The 17232-nt window shown below is 40.4% G+C and overlaps 1 protein-coding gene across 1 annotated transcript; it reads left to right on the plus strand.

Moving 5' to 3' along the window:
* Nucleotides 1-526: 526 nt before the first annotated feature.
* On the plus strand, nucleotides 527-16727 carry LOC308266082 (embryonic polyadenylate-binding protein 2-like; the record flags this gene model as incomplete). The annotated part of the gene is given in 5 exon segments (XM_080700114.1): nucleotides 527-715; nucleotides 1998-2084; nucleotides 6332-6457; nucleotides 16222-16591; nucleotides 16594-16727. Coding segments are annotated over 5 exon segments (906 nt in total).
* Between the last annotated feature and the right edge of the window lie 505 nt (nucleotides 16728-17232).

Consider the following 17232-nt stretch of genomic DNA (forward strand, 5'->3'; position numbering starts at 1 on the left):
GAATATTTTAATTGGATTCCTAGTAGCTAGAATTCAGGTCTACATAGTAACTAGGAAACCAGTAGGTTATTTAACCTGTCTGTGCCTCAATTTTCTTCCTCTGTAATTATAACAGTAATTACCTCAGAAATTTCTGTGGAAAATAAATGGATTAATATTTGTAAAACACATAGAACAGTCAATGTGCATACCATATGTTGGTGTTAGAAACATACATTTAAGAAATGAAATTCTGTTATATCTCACTAAGAAAAAGCAAAATTAATTTGTATAGGCCAAATCAAGTATAGATCATGTTTTATATACATGTTCCAGAATGGAGTAAAGTACTGGTTAGTATCTTTTTCTGACTCTTCAGGGTTACTAATTAGTTCAGGAATTATGATGAAATGGTAAACTGTTGGGAAATATTGACCAAATTTGTTGAAGCCAAGTTAATAGAAGACTTTGCTCTAGGCCATGCTGAACTCCCTGTGTGGATATCTGCTTAGCTACTGGTACCAGCGTCTTGCCTAATTTTACCAAAATGGAGGAAAGAAAATTAGGGAAAGGTTGCTGGCTGATGTCGCTGGGTCAAGAAGTAAAAACACCTCATCTCAATGCTTTGATTCCTGTGGTATACAGAAAAGGTACACCTGTAAGTACTCCTGTGGGATACTTATCCCACGTGTACCTTTGCCTCCAGAGCTGGGTTGCAGTGGCCAGGAGCACGTGGGTAAGGAATGGAACACTGAAGCAGCCCTTCAGTGCAGAGGGAGCCTGGGTGGGAGGATGGAATGCAGCCAGCATATAGTCTTTCAAGGGACCATCAGTGTTTACTGGAGCTGCTTAGTATTGACATCTTTGGCAGTAGAATTTGCAGTCACCAACTGGTCAGTCATACTGAGCCTATGAAAAGAAGCAAGATCCTTTCCAGTGGATGAAAGTAGCAACCTTGTCAGTACATAAAGCAACAATTCTTCCCTGCCCACCTTTCTTTTCAGATACTCCAGGGTAAGTGAAAGGAGGAAAGTGTGGAGTTCAAGAAAGCTGATCATGTCTCACTGCCCTTATACAAACACACAAAGCCGCCTGTCTGACCTGCACTGCTGGAGCAGAGACTGATAAATAACTGAACAGATCCAAAATGTTATGGAACTGGATTAAGATGTTCTCCGTGGGAAATGAAGTAGTCAATAGAGTACAGTTGGTAGTAAATGGAGGAAATTAACCTTTAAATATTTTATATTGAAAGATTTGAGACTTCTAAGCCAGATATATGTATGTATGTATATATATATATATATATATATATATATATATATATATTATGTAATCATCAATATCATGAACAGTTATTATTAGCTCCATTTTACAGATTGGGGGAAAAAGACCCAGAGACACTAAATACCATACAGGAAGTAAAGAACTAGAATTCAAATCCAATCCATGTGACTCCAAAGCCTATGCTTTTTCTGCCATGCTCTAAAACATGTTGTAAAAAAAAATTATGATTTTTTTCTTTAGGATGCCATGTGAGAAGGAAGTTCCTAATTAAAGGATTTCTGCGTAGTGTTTAAGGTTTGCCTAAGATTGGAAACTGACATTAATCTTTGGTGCTGTATCATTTTCTGTAGCTGAAGCTAGCAGTTTGAAGAAGAAAGCAGATAGATGAGCAGGATTTTTGCAGTATGAATACATTTAAGAATAAGGGGAGGCCAGGCGTGGTGGCGCGCGCTTGTAATCCCAGCATTCAGGAGGCTGAGACTGGAGGATCACAGTTCTTGGACAGCCTCCGCTCCTTAGTGAGGCCCTCTGCAACTCAGTGAGACCCGGTTTCAAAATAAAGAATAAAAAATAGGGCAGGGGGTGTAGCTTGGAGGTCCAATGCCCCTGGGTTCCATCCTCAGACACGCAAAAAAAAAAAAAAAAAAAAAAAGTTGGAGCATCCAGGAGGCAACACTAGAGGTGTGTGTCTCTGGTTTCCCTTTAAGAAAGACTTTGATGTTCCCCCCTAGGAAGTGCAGTTAGCTGACAGCCTTTGCCTCAGTTTAGGAATGGAGGCTTCTCAGCTCCAAGTTAGCCCCAGCAAAAAACCGAGCATGGTGAGACACTGCGGCCTGCCTGGTCTGTCTTCCCAGTGAAGGGCCTTGCTAATCATCAGTCTGTTCTCTGCCTCCACTGGGTGTCCTTAGACTTGTCAGATCTTTGTGGTCTTGACCATTTCCTTTCCAATCCTATTTCCTGCCCCCGGGCATCTTTCACAAATGTAAACACCCTCCAAAATCAACCTAGTACACTACACACTCCATTTAGCATCTGCTTCCTGCAGAACCCAGCTGACTAAATCTGTGAAGATAATGAAGACATAAAAGAGTTGGCTTTTGTCTGCTTTACATAGGATAATGGGGTTTCTCACTCTCGCTCTCTCCCTCTCGCTCTTGCTCTCTTTCTTCCTCTCTCTGTCCCCCTCTCTTTTTTGTACTGGGGTTGAAGCCAGGAACATTCAACCTCTGAGCTATACCACCAGCCCTTTCTTATTTTTATTTTGAAACAGGGTCTCACTAATTTGCTGAGGCTGGCCTTGAACCTGAAATCCTCCTGTCTCACAGATATTGGAATTACAGGCATATGCAACCATGCCCAGCCAGTGGGGTTTCTACAGAGCATGATGCAAATGTTTCTGAGAGAGGATGGGGAAAGTACATCAATAAATTACCAGGAAGGCAGCCCACAGCAACACAGACTGAGACAACACAAGAGCATGGTTAAATAAATGCCTTCAATCTTAACAGAAGAAGACAGGATTGTGAGCAGTGGCAGGGTTAAATGGGCTCAGAACACTACGCAGGCACACGTGGAACTCCTGGGAAGCAGGTTCCCAAAGCTCCTGACTGGTCTGGGCCTGGTAGATACTGCCCCAATTAGAAAAAATTACCATTCTCCAAACTACTTCCAGGAGCAAATTATAAACTTGTAAAATTTATTGAGTTCATTGAGGTCAACAGGATTTTAATTAGTTAATTAAGAGTAATTAATTGATGGTGACGTCACTAAAATAATTTTGAATCATTAAAGATAGTGTTCTTAATAAAAATTTACTTCTAGGCAATAGAAGAAAATTCAATACACTCTGTTAACGTTGGTAAGTTTTCTTTCCAAAGAATTTCAGCTTATTGCCTACCCAATGAAAGAATGTAGGGATCTCTGGAACTGTAAATAGAGTTAAGTCCACTGAAGTAAGCCCTAGAGGAATCTGGCCTAATTTAAGGAGAAGATCCTTTTACTAAGATATCAATGGCAGTCTGGGATTTTAACAAATAAGATTTTAACAAATATTATAATATATTCAGAAAACCACACAAGTCTAACCCATTTTTCAGATTTATGAGTGAATAATTTCTTATGTTTGTATTTCTTCTGACTGTAAAACTAATTCATATAAGAAAACAGAATGTTAGTGTTGAAAATGTTCATTAATTATTCACCTGCCAATTACCTGTGGAGAACCTAAGTAGGGTAGGAAAATTAAAAATAAAGACAAGTGTAAAAGATTAGCTAATTCACTAAAACCCTTTGTAGCTTTCATTTCCTGTTGTGTAAACATACATATATACCAATAACGTGAGGCTTGTTATTTATTTATTTATTTATTTTCGTGGTGCTGGGGATTGAACCCAGAGCCATTCTATGACTGATCTACATTACCAGCCCTCGTTTATTTTTTAAATTTGGAAACAGCTTCTCCCTAAGTTGCTGAGGCTGGCCTTGAAACTGCAATCCTCCTGTCTCAGCCTCTCAAGTCCTAGGATCACAAGCATGCTCCACTATACTCAGAAAAATTTATTTATTAACTGAGAGCCTCATCTTAGGCAAGTGCTCTACCACTGAGCCACATCTCCAGCTCCTATTAGTTTATTCTAAAGCACATTATTGCCCCCCCCCAAAATATATTCACTTTATAATGCACTCCTTACAGTCTTTCATATTATGGGTAATTCTCTTAATTATTTTGATCAACAAATATCATATACTTATCATATCAATGACTTATATACTGATTAGATAAGTCGCTTAATCTTTATGTAAAGATTAAATAAGTTTAATCTTTAAAATCGTTGATACTTGTATTTTAAAATAAATTTTTTTTGTTTCTCTTCTTTTCCCCTTCATAGTACTTGGAATAGAACCCTGGGGCTCACACACACTAGGCAAGCACTCTGCCACTGCATTACATCCCAGATCCTTAAAAGTAAATAAACTCTTAAGGATCACTTTAAAATATTATGCAATAATTTTGACATTGTAATGATTACAAAATTTCATGCAAAACAAAAGTAGGGAAAGCAACATATCTAAGTCAGTATATTTATAAGTAATAAATATTATAAATTGACGTTTAACTATTGACTTATATCTCAACAATTTAACAGTAGGTTGTCCCATATACATTTTGGAAGATGTGTTTTAGAGGGGAAAATATATGGATCACCCAATAATTGGACATATCACTATATTAAAATTAACTGGCCGGTGTGGTTGTATGTGCCTGTAATCCCAGCATTGGGGAGGCTGTGGCAGAAGGATCCTGAGTTCAAGCCAGTGTGGTCAATTTAGTGAAATCCTATTTAAAAAAAAAAAAAAAGACCTTTTTTACCTCTGCTTTGAGCCATACATAAGGTATTTCAAAGACATTCCTAATATATAACATTATATGAGGGAATCTATTTTTTAATTTATTCCCTACAACTACCTTCAGAACTAATAACATGTTACAGTTTTTTGGTATGACTGTGAAATACATAAATGTCTTTTAAAACCTAGTCAATCAATGTACACATTCATTATAGCGATGGAGATGAGTTTTTTATTGAGTGCACCTTGATCACCAATTACTGAACTGCAAAATGGAAGCACCAAGAGCCACCTGAGCATCAATACATTCATTATCATAATGAATTAACAAAGAACAACACATCTAGGATTCATCCCCACGTGCATATACAGTGGATGACCACAAAATAAGTTACAAAAGATCTCTATATAAGACATCTGAATTTATTTAACACTTCCCTAATTGAGACATTCTGAAAGTCTTTACATCAACTAACCTTTAGGCTAAATAATTAATGTAGACCCTTTTCCTCCATTGCCCATAGGCTAATAAATTCTCAAACTTGAGCCGTAGTAAAGTTGGGCAAATTATACTGTGAAAGACGGCTGAAGGATAGATAACTGTTCACGACTGAATCCTAATTGGTGTTTCTTCTCATAACGTTAGGAAGATAAATAGGCAGCAGGGAGCCACAGCAACTCTAAGGGAGGGCGGGTTGGGCACATCTGCTCAGCTTTGGAGGAGAAAGGAGTGAGCAGGGCAGTATCAGGAGAGTTTGCTGCTGTACTTGTCTGGATGCTGCTGCCTCATCCGCCCTCTTGAAGGTCAGTCTGCTGCTGGCCCAGCCCCAAGAACTAAGTTTCAGCTCATGGCAGGCTTACGAGAACGGCGTGGACTGGAACATCTAATCCCACCCTGGCTTGCCACCATGGTCCCTGAAATGGCTTGGCTCCCGAGCCCGAGGCAGTCCTCAGTCCCCCAAACTGTTTTCCAGAAACTTGAGGGATAGAAGAGCAATGCTGCATTCGCTTCGGTGGTTTTGATTTGGGGTTTTATCGCGTTAATGTTTTAAAAAGAATTTCCATCTTCCCACATACCGACTTTTAGAACAGATGGCTTAAAATGTCTTAGAGGAAATGAGTCGTAGTGAGCAGATGAGCCTGTACATCTCGGTGTTTCCGTGGCGGAGGTGATCATCACCCTTAAGCACCTACCTGCTAACGGGGAAGCGGCAGCAGGCACTGTAGGTTGCTGTTGCCTTTTCAGCCAGGGGGTTATGGCGGATTTGCTTTAAGTGGTTTGCTATGTGAGGGCATTCGCCTGTGAGGATACCTCTGTTAAGAGGCAAACTTCCTAGCCTGTGAGGTGGCTGTCTGCAGAAGTGACTGCCTCCAGCCTCCCTGGAGAAGGCGCCGGCTCAAGCTGACCTTAAGTGAGAGCCACTGTGAGGCTCAGATGCCTGGATCCCTTCGCAGATGCTGGCTGAAGGCCAGACCCAGAGTGTTGCCACAGGGACTAGCTGGTGAACTGGCAGGTCGCCAAGAGAGGGGCCACGCTGTCATTTATAAGACAATGGTTTGCATAGACTCCTAGAGAGCCTTACTGCCACTTACCTAAACCCCCTCCCCGGGTTTCTGGAGGAAAGAGAGACAGACTGCTCCCCTTCTTGGGGGAGGGGACTGAGACAAGCACTCTTATTAGATTTATGGGACTTATATTGACTTTTTAAATGCTCAGTATCTCTGTCAGTATATCATTTGCATGAGTACATGTCCACAGCGCAGACTTTTCCTGAGTCTGGGCTGCTCTCTGCTCCCCCAATCGCCTTCCAAGGCGCCTCATTCCGCCATGCCCGAGGACTTTGTAATACTGTCTGTGACTACCTTGTTAACCCCCATATTTTCTTAAGTATGATAAGGATAATGTCACTTATTGTGAAAGGTACCAAATACTCAAGTAAAGAATAAAAATTGATAAACTGAATAAAATATAGTCACTATATGCTGACTAAATATTTTACTTTAATATTCACATAAATGAAATATATTCATTGATATATTCTGTTGATACCTTTAAGAGTCAATTATACTTTATATCCAGAGTAGTTTTTTTTTAATGTCTAGAGTAGTCTTATGCCTTGAAGAGACAAAATACTATCCTAAAATATGTTTTATAGGTATATTCTAATAAATTTATTATTTTCTTTAAAACTAAATTTTTTATAAATTGTGCTGGTATTGAAACGTCTTTAGTATTAATTTTAGAAATGTCTTTGTTACTAATTTCAATATGCATTGACTTCAAATACTTTGGCATTAATTTTAAAATACAGAAAGTAGTCAGAAGCCAGGCGTGGTGGCGCACATTTGTAATCCCAGCATTCGGGAGGCTGAGACAGGAGGATCACGGTTCTTGGCCAGCCTCAGCTACTTAGTCAGGCCCTCTGCAACTTAGACCCTGTTTCAAAATAAAGAATAAAAAATAGGGCAGAAATAGGGCAGGGGGTGTAGCCCTGAGGTGGAATGCCCCTGGGTTCCATCCCCAGACCCACAAAAAAAAGAAAAGAAAAGAAAAAAAAAAGAAAAGAAAAGAAAGTAGTCAGAGCTTGGGTGTTGCACAGGCACTCAGGCAGAGAAGGAACCCTGCAGAGTTCCCGGAATGAGGTAACCCAGGGCCTTTGCATTCTAAAGACAAGTTTTACATAATAAGCAACTTCTAGCAGACAAGCTAAAATTCTCTAAAGATGTGGGAGGATGCCACAAGCCTTCAAGAGATCCCTGACTTGATAATCAATTAACACCTTTTGGGACATAACAAAAGGCTTGGGTCTCTACCAAAGACTGGGTGCGCCTACAGGAAGAAATCATCACATCAAAAGACTTGCCCCAACCTTGACATCTATGTCGTTGGGAAGATGATTGGTTAAGCAAAGATACGGGATAAAAATCTATAAAAACTGTTTGGTATTCAACACTTCAGTAACTTATTTTCAAGTTACTCCACTACATCATCCCTTTGGTGTAGTGCTTTCTGTCCTATTTTTCTGCCTTTGTAATAATAAAATTACTTAAACTTACAGCAGAAGAGTTCAGGCTATTCTTTTTCTAAAATAGCTCAGAGCAAAAACCTGCTGCTACATCTCACACCGGTATAGTTTTGCAGTACCACAATAACATAAATCATAATTTTTTGTGGTACTAGGAATTAAACTCAGGGGTAATCTACCTCTGAGCTACAACCCCAGCCCTATTTTATTTTTTATTTTGAAACAGGGTCTCACTAAGTTAGGGAGGGCCTCACTAAGTTGCTGAGGCTGTCCCAAACCTGCTATCCTCCTGTCTCAGCCTCCCAAGTACTGGGATTACAAGTATGCATCACCATGCCCAGCATAAATCATAAAATTTTAATCTTATTCCAGATAACTATCCTTAAGGGATTTTTTGGAGGGTGGCATACTAGTGATTGAACCTAGAGGTGCTCTACCACTGAGCTACATACTCAGTCCTTTTTATTTATTTTGAGATAGGGTTTCACCCAGGCTGGCCTCCATCTTGCAATCCTCCTGCTTCAGCCACCCAAGTACCTGTAATTATAGGCATTCACCACTAAGCCTGGCTTCAGATAACTATTAATAAATATCTAAAATGATTATGAGGTTGGTTATTTTAATTAAAATGTTTAGGATTAATACATGAAAAAAACTAAAGTTTTAAAGGTTTAGAAATGGCTTTAAATTTTTTTGTTGCCAGGCAGGGTGGCACATGCTTGTAATCCCAGCACTTGGGAGGTTGAGACAGGAGGATCACATACATAGGTTCGAAGCCAGCCTCAGCTACTTAGTGAGGCTCTCAGCAACTTAGTGAGACCCTGTTTTGTTGTTGTTTTTGTTTGTTTGTTTGTTTGTTTTGGTGGTACTGGGGTTCCTGAAAGCCCTTCTACTTTCGGGCTACACTCCCAGATCCATTTTGTATATTTTTATTTGGAAACAGGGTCTCTTAAGCCAGTGTGGCTGGCTTTGAACCTGCACGCGATCCTCCTGTCTCTGTGTGTGACACCACGCCCGGCCCTGTTTTCAAATAAAGTATAAAATAGGTCTGGAAGTATAGTCCAGAGGTTGAAAAGCCCCTGGGTTGCACCTCCAGTACACACACACACACACACACACACACACACACACACACAAATTTTGTTGTGGTTGTTGTTGATTGGTATTGGGAATTGAACCCAGGGTCATTCTGTCGTTGAGCTTCTCCCCAGTTCTTTCTATTTTTTATTTTGAAACAGCATAACAAGTTGCTGAGGGCCTTGCTAAATTTTTAAGACTGTCCTTGAGCCTGTGATCAGCCTCCCAATACTGGAATTACATGCCACCTAGCCCACAGTTTTAGGTCTTTGCTTTGGTTTATTAAAAAAAAAAATCAGAGACAGGCATGGTGGCCCATGCTTGTAATCCCAGTACTTGGGAGGCTGAGACAGGAGGATCAAGGATCACAGGTTCAAGGCCAGCCTCACCTATTGAGTGAGGTATTTCAAAACTTAGTGAGACCATGTTTGAAAATAAAGGATTAAAAAAATAGGGATGGGGGTGTAACTTAGAGGTAGAATGCCTCTAAGTTCAATCCCCAGTACACACAAAAAAGTCAGAAAAAAGTAATATGATTCTGAGATCCTAAATATCTAACAATATAAATATGATATAATACTAATGGTAACACTGTGTCTATTTAAAAATGCATTTATAGCCAGGCATGGTAGCGAACATTCATAATCTCATAATCGTAGCATTTAGGAGGCTGAGACTGGAGGATCGCGGTTTGCAGACAGCCTCAGCTACTTAGTGAGGCCCTTTGCAACCTAGTGAGACCCGGTTTCAAAATAAAGAAGAAAAAAATAGGGTTGGGGGTGTAGCTCAGAGGTAGAATGTCCCTGGGTTCCATCCCCAGTACCATAAACAAACAAAAAAATGCATTTGGTTTTGTAGAGGCAATAAAATCATTCTATAAAGAATACTGAGGAAAAATAGAGAAGAGAAACAATTATAGGAGAGACATTAGTGTTACGGATTTAGAGAGAATGTGGTTTGAGGAAACTCTTCTCCGGGATCCCCTGCGAGGGTCCCGGACACACTTTCCCCCAACCCATAACAAAAACCAAAAATGACCAAAAACAGAAAATTACCGCGGGTTCTTGTCCTAAGCTAAGAATAAATATGCATAGCTTGGACAGTTGCTGAAGATTTAAAGAAGTTTATTAGAAAGATAGAAATACAGAAAATAGAAATACAGCCCCATGCCAAGATGGCATGAGGGGGTGACTCGAAATGAATACACCAAAGGGCTTACACGTGGACCGGACTTTTATACCCATGACCTCCATCTTGTTTACGTAAGGTACCTCCCCTTACCCTGTAAGGTACCTCCCCTAGCAAGGTGTAGTGAGGTGTCTCCTTTCATGAAGGTCGACCCCTCCTACCATCTTAGCTAGCTTATCCAATCATGTAGATCTGTCTTTAGAGAAAGGCCTAGTTCTCATTTCTTAAGATCTGTCTTTAGATAGAGACAGGCCTAGTTCTCCTTTCCTATTTACTGGTTAATTACTTTGAGCTAGGTTAATTTACATTGGAATAGCTGCCTATTTTAGGCAGAAATCAAGTCCTTTCTTTACCCATGTCTGCCTCCATTTTGACACAACTATTTTGAAATATATCAATTATTTTCTTTTGAAATATATTAATAATCAGAACTTTCCCAAATCTTCCTAGGCCGTTCCCAATACTGGTACAATTGGGACATGTCTATCTATCTAAAAGGACCATGTTAAAGAACAGAACTAAGCTAGGTGTAGTGGCACATGCTTGTAATCCCAGTATTTAGGAGGCTGAGACAGTAGGTTGCAGGTTCCAGTTAACCTCAGCAACTTAGTAAAGTCTTCTGCAACTTACTGAGACCCTGTTTCAAAATAAAATAATAAAATTAGGCTGAAGGTGTAGCTCAGAAGTAGAATGCCCCTGAATTCTATCCCCAAAATCACACACACACACACACACACACACACACACACACACACTAGTACTAGAACTACCTTATAGACTGGTGACATTTACCAGGAAATAACTTGTTACAGTTAGAGCTGATGCTGTTTCAGTACATATGTGCAAAGCATGAGGTACTGGCAGCAGAGACTCAAGTTTGGACACAGCTCTGCTCCCTGCTAGTTTATTGTGGGCATCAAATGGTATCATTGCAATACTAGCTCATTGTGAAGAGTAAATATGATCATGTTTGAGAAGTGCTTCATTCATTTAGATGTGAGTAGAATTCTATTCACACAAGAAACTAGAGTAATAATAAAAGATATTATATAGTGCTGATCACTGTATCAAGAATTTCACATGGACTGGCTCATTGTTTTTTCAGAATGATATAATAGAGTAGGAAATATTATTATCTTCGTTTTTAGGTGTAGAAATGGAGACACAAAGAATTCCAAAGGTTAATGAGAAGCAAAGCAGGAATTCAAAAACAGTCCTACCAGACTCCAAAATCTAGCACTTTAAAATTAGCTATGCTAATGAAAAAAAGCTTAACTTCATTAATAAGCAAATATTTAACAATTAAAGGCATTCCATTTGCAATAGAAATGCTAAAACAAAAGAAGAACAAGCTGGGCGTGGTGTGCATGCTTGTAATCTCAGCACTTGAGAGGCTGAGACAGGAGGATTGCTCAGGTTTGAAGCCAGCCTCAGCTACTTAGTGAGGCTCTCAGCAATTTAGTGAGACCCTGTTTCCAAATAAAATATAAAATAGGTCTGGGAGTGTAGCTCAGGGGTAGAAAGCCCCTGGGTCCCATCCCCAGTACGAAGAAGAAGAAGAAGAAGAAGAAGAAGAAGAAGGAGGAGGAGGAGGAGGAGGAGGAGGAGGAGGAGGAGGAGGAGGAGGAGGAGGAGGAGGAGGAGGAAAGAAGAGGAAGAAGGAGGGGGAGGGAGAACCACAAGCCAGATGTGGTGGCACACCCTCGTAATCTCACTACTAGGGAGGCTGAGACCGGAGGATCGGGGTTCACAGCCAGCCTCAGCTACTTAGAGAAGCCCTCTGCAACTTAATGAAACCCTGTTTCAAAATGAAGAATAAAAAATCAGTCTGGGGGTGTAGGTCAGAGGTAGAATGCCCCTGGACTCAATCCCCAGCAACACACACACACACACACACACACACACACACACACAAAAGGACAAATATCTACTTCATCTACTCTACATAGGAAAGGAGGTAGGGGAGTAAAATTGAGAAGGAAATACGCAAAGACTTCAATATATTAATATTTGGAAATTCATTAAGATTTGGTAAGCCAAATTCTGTATGCTTAAAATAATTCATAATAAAACATTAAAGAAGTGAGCTAATGTCATCCTATTTGATTTAGATGAGAATTAAATAATTTAGGAAATAACTGGTTTAAAAAAAAACTAGCATTCTCATATACTTTTGGTGATATAAATTGACGACCTAACTCATTTGGAAGACAATTTGACAATATGTCCATTCAAAACCATAAGGGCTGGGCATGGTGGCACACCCTTGTAATCCCCGCGCTTGGGAGGCAGAGACAGGAGGATCACGCAGGTTTGAAGCCAGCCTTGCTGCCTTAAGAAACCCTGTTTCACATATATATATATATGTGTGTGTGTGTGTGTGTGTGTGTGTGTGTGTGTGTGTGCATATACATACATTATATATATATATATATTAGGTCTGGGAGTGTAACCTGGAGGTAGAAGGGTTTCCAGGAACCCCAGTACCAAAAAAAAAAAAAAAAAAAAATCATACGGGTAATTATACTTTTGGTTCAGTAATTTTCCTTTTGGGACAATATCTTAATAAAGAAAAAAAATCAAAGTATAGTGCCCATGCATAGAAATAAGCACCAGGAAAAAACTAGACTGTATATGTATGAAGATATAAAATGCACCTAGGTGTGGTGGCTCACGCTTGTAATACCAGCATTTGGGAGGCTGAGACAGGAGGATCGCGGTTTGAGGCCAGTCTCAACTACTTAGTGAGGCCCTTCGCAACTCAGTGAGACCCTGTTTCAAAATAAAGAATAAAATTTAGGGCTGGGGGTGTCACTCAGAGGTAGAATGCCCCTGGGTTCCATCCTCAGCACCGAAAAAAAGATACAAAATGCAGTATTATTTAAAATAGTGAATGTAACAAATCATCTAAAATTTCAGCTATTGAGAAACAATATTTTGCAGCATTTAATGTTATTGAAGTCTTTATAGCAATTTGAATAATTGTTATATGAGAATATAATTAGGTCTTTTCTATCAAAGAAATAACTTGACTTAAGCTCCATTTTGTAAAACCACCATTGTGTAACATTGTATGCATAAATATATATTTTTGTAAAGATAGCCTTTCCTGGATACTCTAAGTACCAACCCCTCCCCCAGAGCCCCTTCAGCCAATAACATAAAAGTCATGTGACTACGGGTCCACCAATAGGAGCATAGCACAGGAGCCCACATTGGAAATAACAGAGACAGCAAATTTCTGCAATGTTGTTCCTGCATGCCTGACTTTACTAGTGGCAGAATTCCTCTTTACAAAAAGTAAAATCACCTTGCCAAACCACTTTCAAACATGTATTTTTTTCTTAAGACATTGTAAAAAATCAGGGTATGAAATAGTATATCCTCTAGGATTAAATCAATGAAAAAATAGAAAAAGTTCAAGAAGAAACACCCTAAAGTGATGAGTACATAATTTGTATTATGTGACCTTTTGAACACGAAATTAAGTTTTAGAATCCTCAGCAAAGCTAGAGTGGAAGGGTAGGAGAGGAAGAAGGCTGAGGTTGATTAATGGAGGAGCTACATTCGAATATATGTAAAAGTATAAATGTAGCATGGTCAACCTGGACACTTATTGTTGGGAGGGGGGAAAGAAAGTTGGGGGAGAAAAGGGCACCAAGCACAGTCTGAATATATGCCACTTTCAATATGATCCACATTAAAAAAAAAAAGAATTCTTGGATGATTCTGCATTGGAAAAATAATATTTAAGAGTCTTGCGATCATTTTTATTGTTATATTTTTCTCTCTAAAACATTAGTACATACAAAATGTTTATATTGTATAGTATAAAAATACAGCTAACATCCAAGTAAATAACAAATTAAAAAGAATTGTATTAAAAAACATTTCTATTTCTTTTTTTGTGGTACTGAGGATTGAAAAAAAACCAAACCAACAAACAAGCAAAATAATTTGTATTATGATGATAAGATGAATATTTTTCTTTCTTTTCTCTTCCAGATCTTTGGTAATTTGATCTTATATATTTTTTAATATAAAACTATCAACACCGTACAAAGCTAGCTTTGGAAATTGTGAGACACAGCTGAAAATAAACCAGGATTAAAAGAAGATGAGAAGCTTCAAGAAAAGTTGTAGACACTACACAGTCAAGGCAGGAGGTGGGAGGAAGGGGGCTCCATCAGGCGAACATCAGGAAGAGCATCGCAGGAGGCCATCAGTGTGCTTGAATGGGTGGTAGAGCGGGTACCAACAGGAGACTAGACGGGAAGAGAAGGGCGTGCGAGCAGCACAGTGGAGAGACGTAGGTTCTCAGGAGACAGCACTTCATGCCATGGAATATTTTATTTTCAGTTTTTATCTTCTGACTTTTTCAGAACATGTGGTGACTTTAAAGTGTTCACAGTTGAATTAATTCTACAAAACAACTGCTTGTAGAATCATAGCAACATAATTATGAGCTGTGCTTCTGGCTCCAAGTCTTTCATCTAAAAATAATCGCACTGACTACATCTGAGGAAAAACAAAGCCGTTACCTATTCTTATGCTCCAGCTATCTTGGTAATCACTTACTGGAAAATGGATCAGGAGTTAAATAACTGTGTTTTTTTTTTTTTTTTAAAGAATGCTGCTTGTCACTCTGAAGTGAGTTGATTAATGAAATAATTTAAAACTTTCTGTTTCTGAGGCATGACCATGACTTAGAAAAAAAAAAATTCTTTACCAGGGCTCAAGCCTGCCACCTGTGTTTCGAAAAAGCACAGCCCTGGCATTCCTGGAAGCCCCGGCGATTGTTCCTTGGGGAAGTACATTCTCTTATGCAGGCAGGAGAGGCAGGTGGGCATTGGAGAAGTGGGAGCTGCAGGGAGATGCTAGGTAAGTGTCAGCACTGGTATGCACCACTGCCCCCATGTGCACCATCTGCTCTTAGTCTGGACATCCTTAGGGTTAGAAAAATATTTTTTTGAATAATAAATGAATCAATAGGATGAATGATGATAACTGTCATTTATCAAATGATGACTTTGTTCTGAAAGTTTACATCATTCCAGCCAGGTGTGGTGGCGCATGCTTGTAATCCCCATCCTTGGGAGGCTGAGACAGGAGGATCGCATAGGTTCGAAACCAGCCTCAGCTACTTAGTGAGGCTCTTAGCCTATTATGTGAGACCCTGTTTCTGAATAAATTATAAAATAGGGCTGGGGGTGTAGCCCAGAGGTAGAATGCCTCTTGGTTCCATCCCCAGTACCGCAAAATAAATAAATAAATAAATAGTTATATCATTCCCTTTAATTGTCCTAAGAATCCTGCAATCTAAAACTCAAATGCCAAGGTACTCAGATTCTTCCTTCAACTGACTATAGTTTTTCATCCTTTAAGATCAATGTAAAGTATAACTTTCCAGTTGCCATCTCACATGCTGGTGAGAAATCTACTGTTCCTTCACACATCTCCAGGTTTCTCTTTTTCACTTCACATTCTTTCTTTTCTATGCGGGCCAGTTCTCCATGTCTCCTCCACTTCCCCCTGTGTTTGCTTTCTCCTTTGGTATTATTACTTTACTTGATACTATAAGGCATCACCCCAATTTCTTCACTGCCAAAGTACCACCCCAATATGACTGTGTAACAACTAACCTTGAGAAAAAAGTAAAGAATGGTCCACTCTGCTGTCAAATAACAAATAACTTAATAGTAGATATTAAGACTATTGGCCCTGATGGACATGGTGGTACATGCCTGTAATCCCAGTACTTGGAAAGATTAAAAAAGGAGGATCATTGGTTTGAGGCTAACTTCAGGAACTTAGTGATAGCCTCAGCAAAACAACAAGATCCTGTTTCAAAATAAAAAATAAAATAAGGCTAGAATGTGGTTCATAGGTAGTTTACCCCTGGGTTCAATCTCCAGTAACTAACACACACACACACACACATACACACACACACACACACACCTATTCTATTGGCCCCAGTAGAGCCCTAGACTCTTGGGTATTTTGAAAAATTTTTTTCTAGGTTTCATGCTTTCATCTCCAGCTCTAAGATCCTCAAAATTCTTATTTTGATATGCAAAGCAATTTAATTCTCTGACAGGGCTTCCTTCTTCATACCCATTAAGGTGTTTCCCTAAACTTAAGAGTCCTAGAAATCAGGAGCCTATACTCTGAGATAGTTTAAATAGTATTTTGTACCACTGCTATGTTATTATCCATGTTCTACACAAGATCAAACAAGTTTTTGAAATTAAAGCAAAAGAGTCAAGGCCTGAATTAAAAGGCTGGCTTGCCTAATTCAAAAACCTATGTTCAGCTGGAGCTGGAGCTCCTGGCGGAGTGCCCGCAGCCTGACCAGGAGCTGGAAGCCATCAAGCTGAAACTGTGGGCCATGGAGCAGGCCAAGGGGCCGCCGGAGTCTCCCCACGCCAGGGACAAGTCCTGGGAGGAGGAGGGTGCCGGGGCCGGGCCACTGCTGAGCCCCAAGACCACGGGCTTCCCCTTCCTGGGGACCCCCAAGGAGAAGGTGGAGGCTGACCACAGATCCATCTATGTGGGCAACCTATGCCTACGTAGAGTTCGCCACGCCCAGGCCGCCGTGGATCTGCACGAGAGCATCTTCCGGGGCCGCGTCATCAAGGTGCTTCCCAAAAGGACCAGCTCCCCCGGGATCAGCTCCACAGACCGCGGGGCCTGCGGGTGCATCCGGGCGCCAGGGCGGCGCTCTTCCCATCAGGCAGCCTCCAGGGCAGGCCCCGGTTCAGACCCCGTGGGCGGAACCGGGCCAGGGGGAGACCCTCACTGTGGTTCTCCCCATACTGAAGATGCGGCCGGGTCGCCAGGGCCTGGGTCGGGAGCCAACACTGCATCCCAGGACCACTGGTTCTGGACACCGGGTCTGTGTGGCTGGAAGGCCCACCCGGGGCCCTACAACATGCCTGGGCCCCCAGGCTGTGGCCATGAGTCCACGACCAGTGTAGGACCTGGGCTCTGGGAGGGGAGCCGGAGGGGTGGGGGTTGGGAACCACTCTTCAACTAACTCATTTTAAAGGAAAATAGAAACACGTGTGTTATAGCAAAGCATAAGTTATTAAATTTGAGTATCTTTTAAAAAATAAAGTAAAAACCTGTGTTCTTTTTACTATACCAACATGGATGCATGAGAATCAACACTTACCAAATGTTTACAATATGCCATGCTCTAAGAATTTGAGGGCATTAACTCATTAAATCCTCACATTAGCTGATGTCTACCTCATCTATACAGAGACAGTCACTCGCTCAGGGTCACAGAGCTAGCAAGCGGAGGGTCAGCATTAGAATCCAG

The sequence above is a fragment of the Muscardinus avellanarius genome (assembly GCF_963383645.1).
Source record: "Muscardinus avellanarius genome assembly, chromosome: 8".
Taxonomy (NCBI): Eukaryota; Metazoa; Chordata; class Mammalia; order Rodentia; family Gliridae; genus Muscardinus; species Muscardinus avellanarius.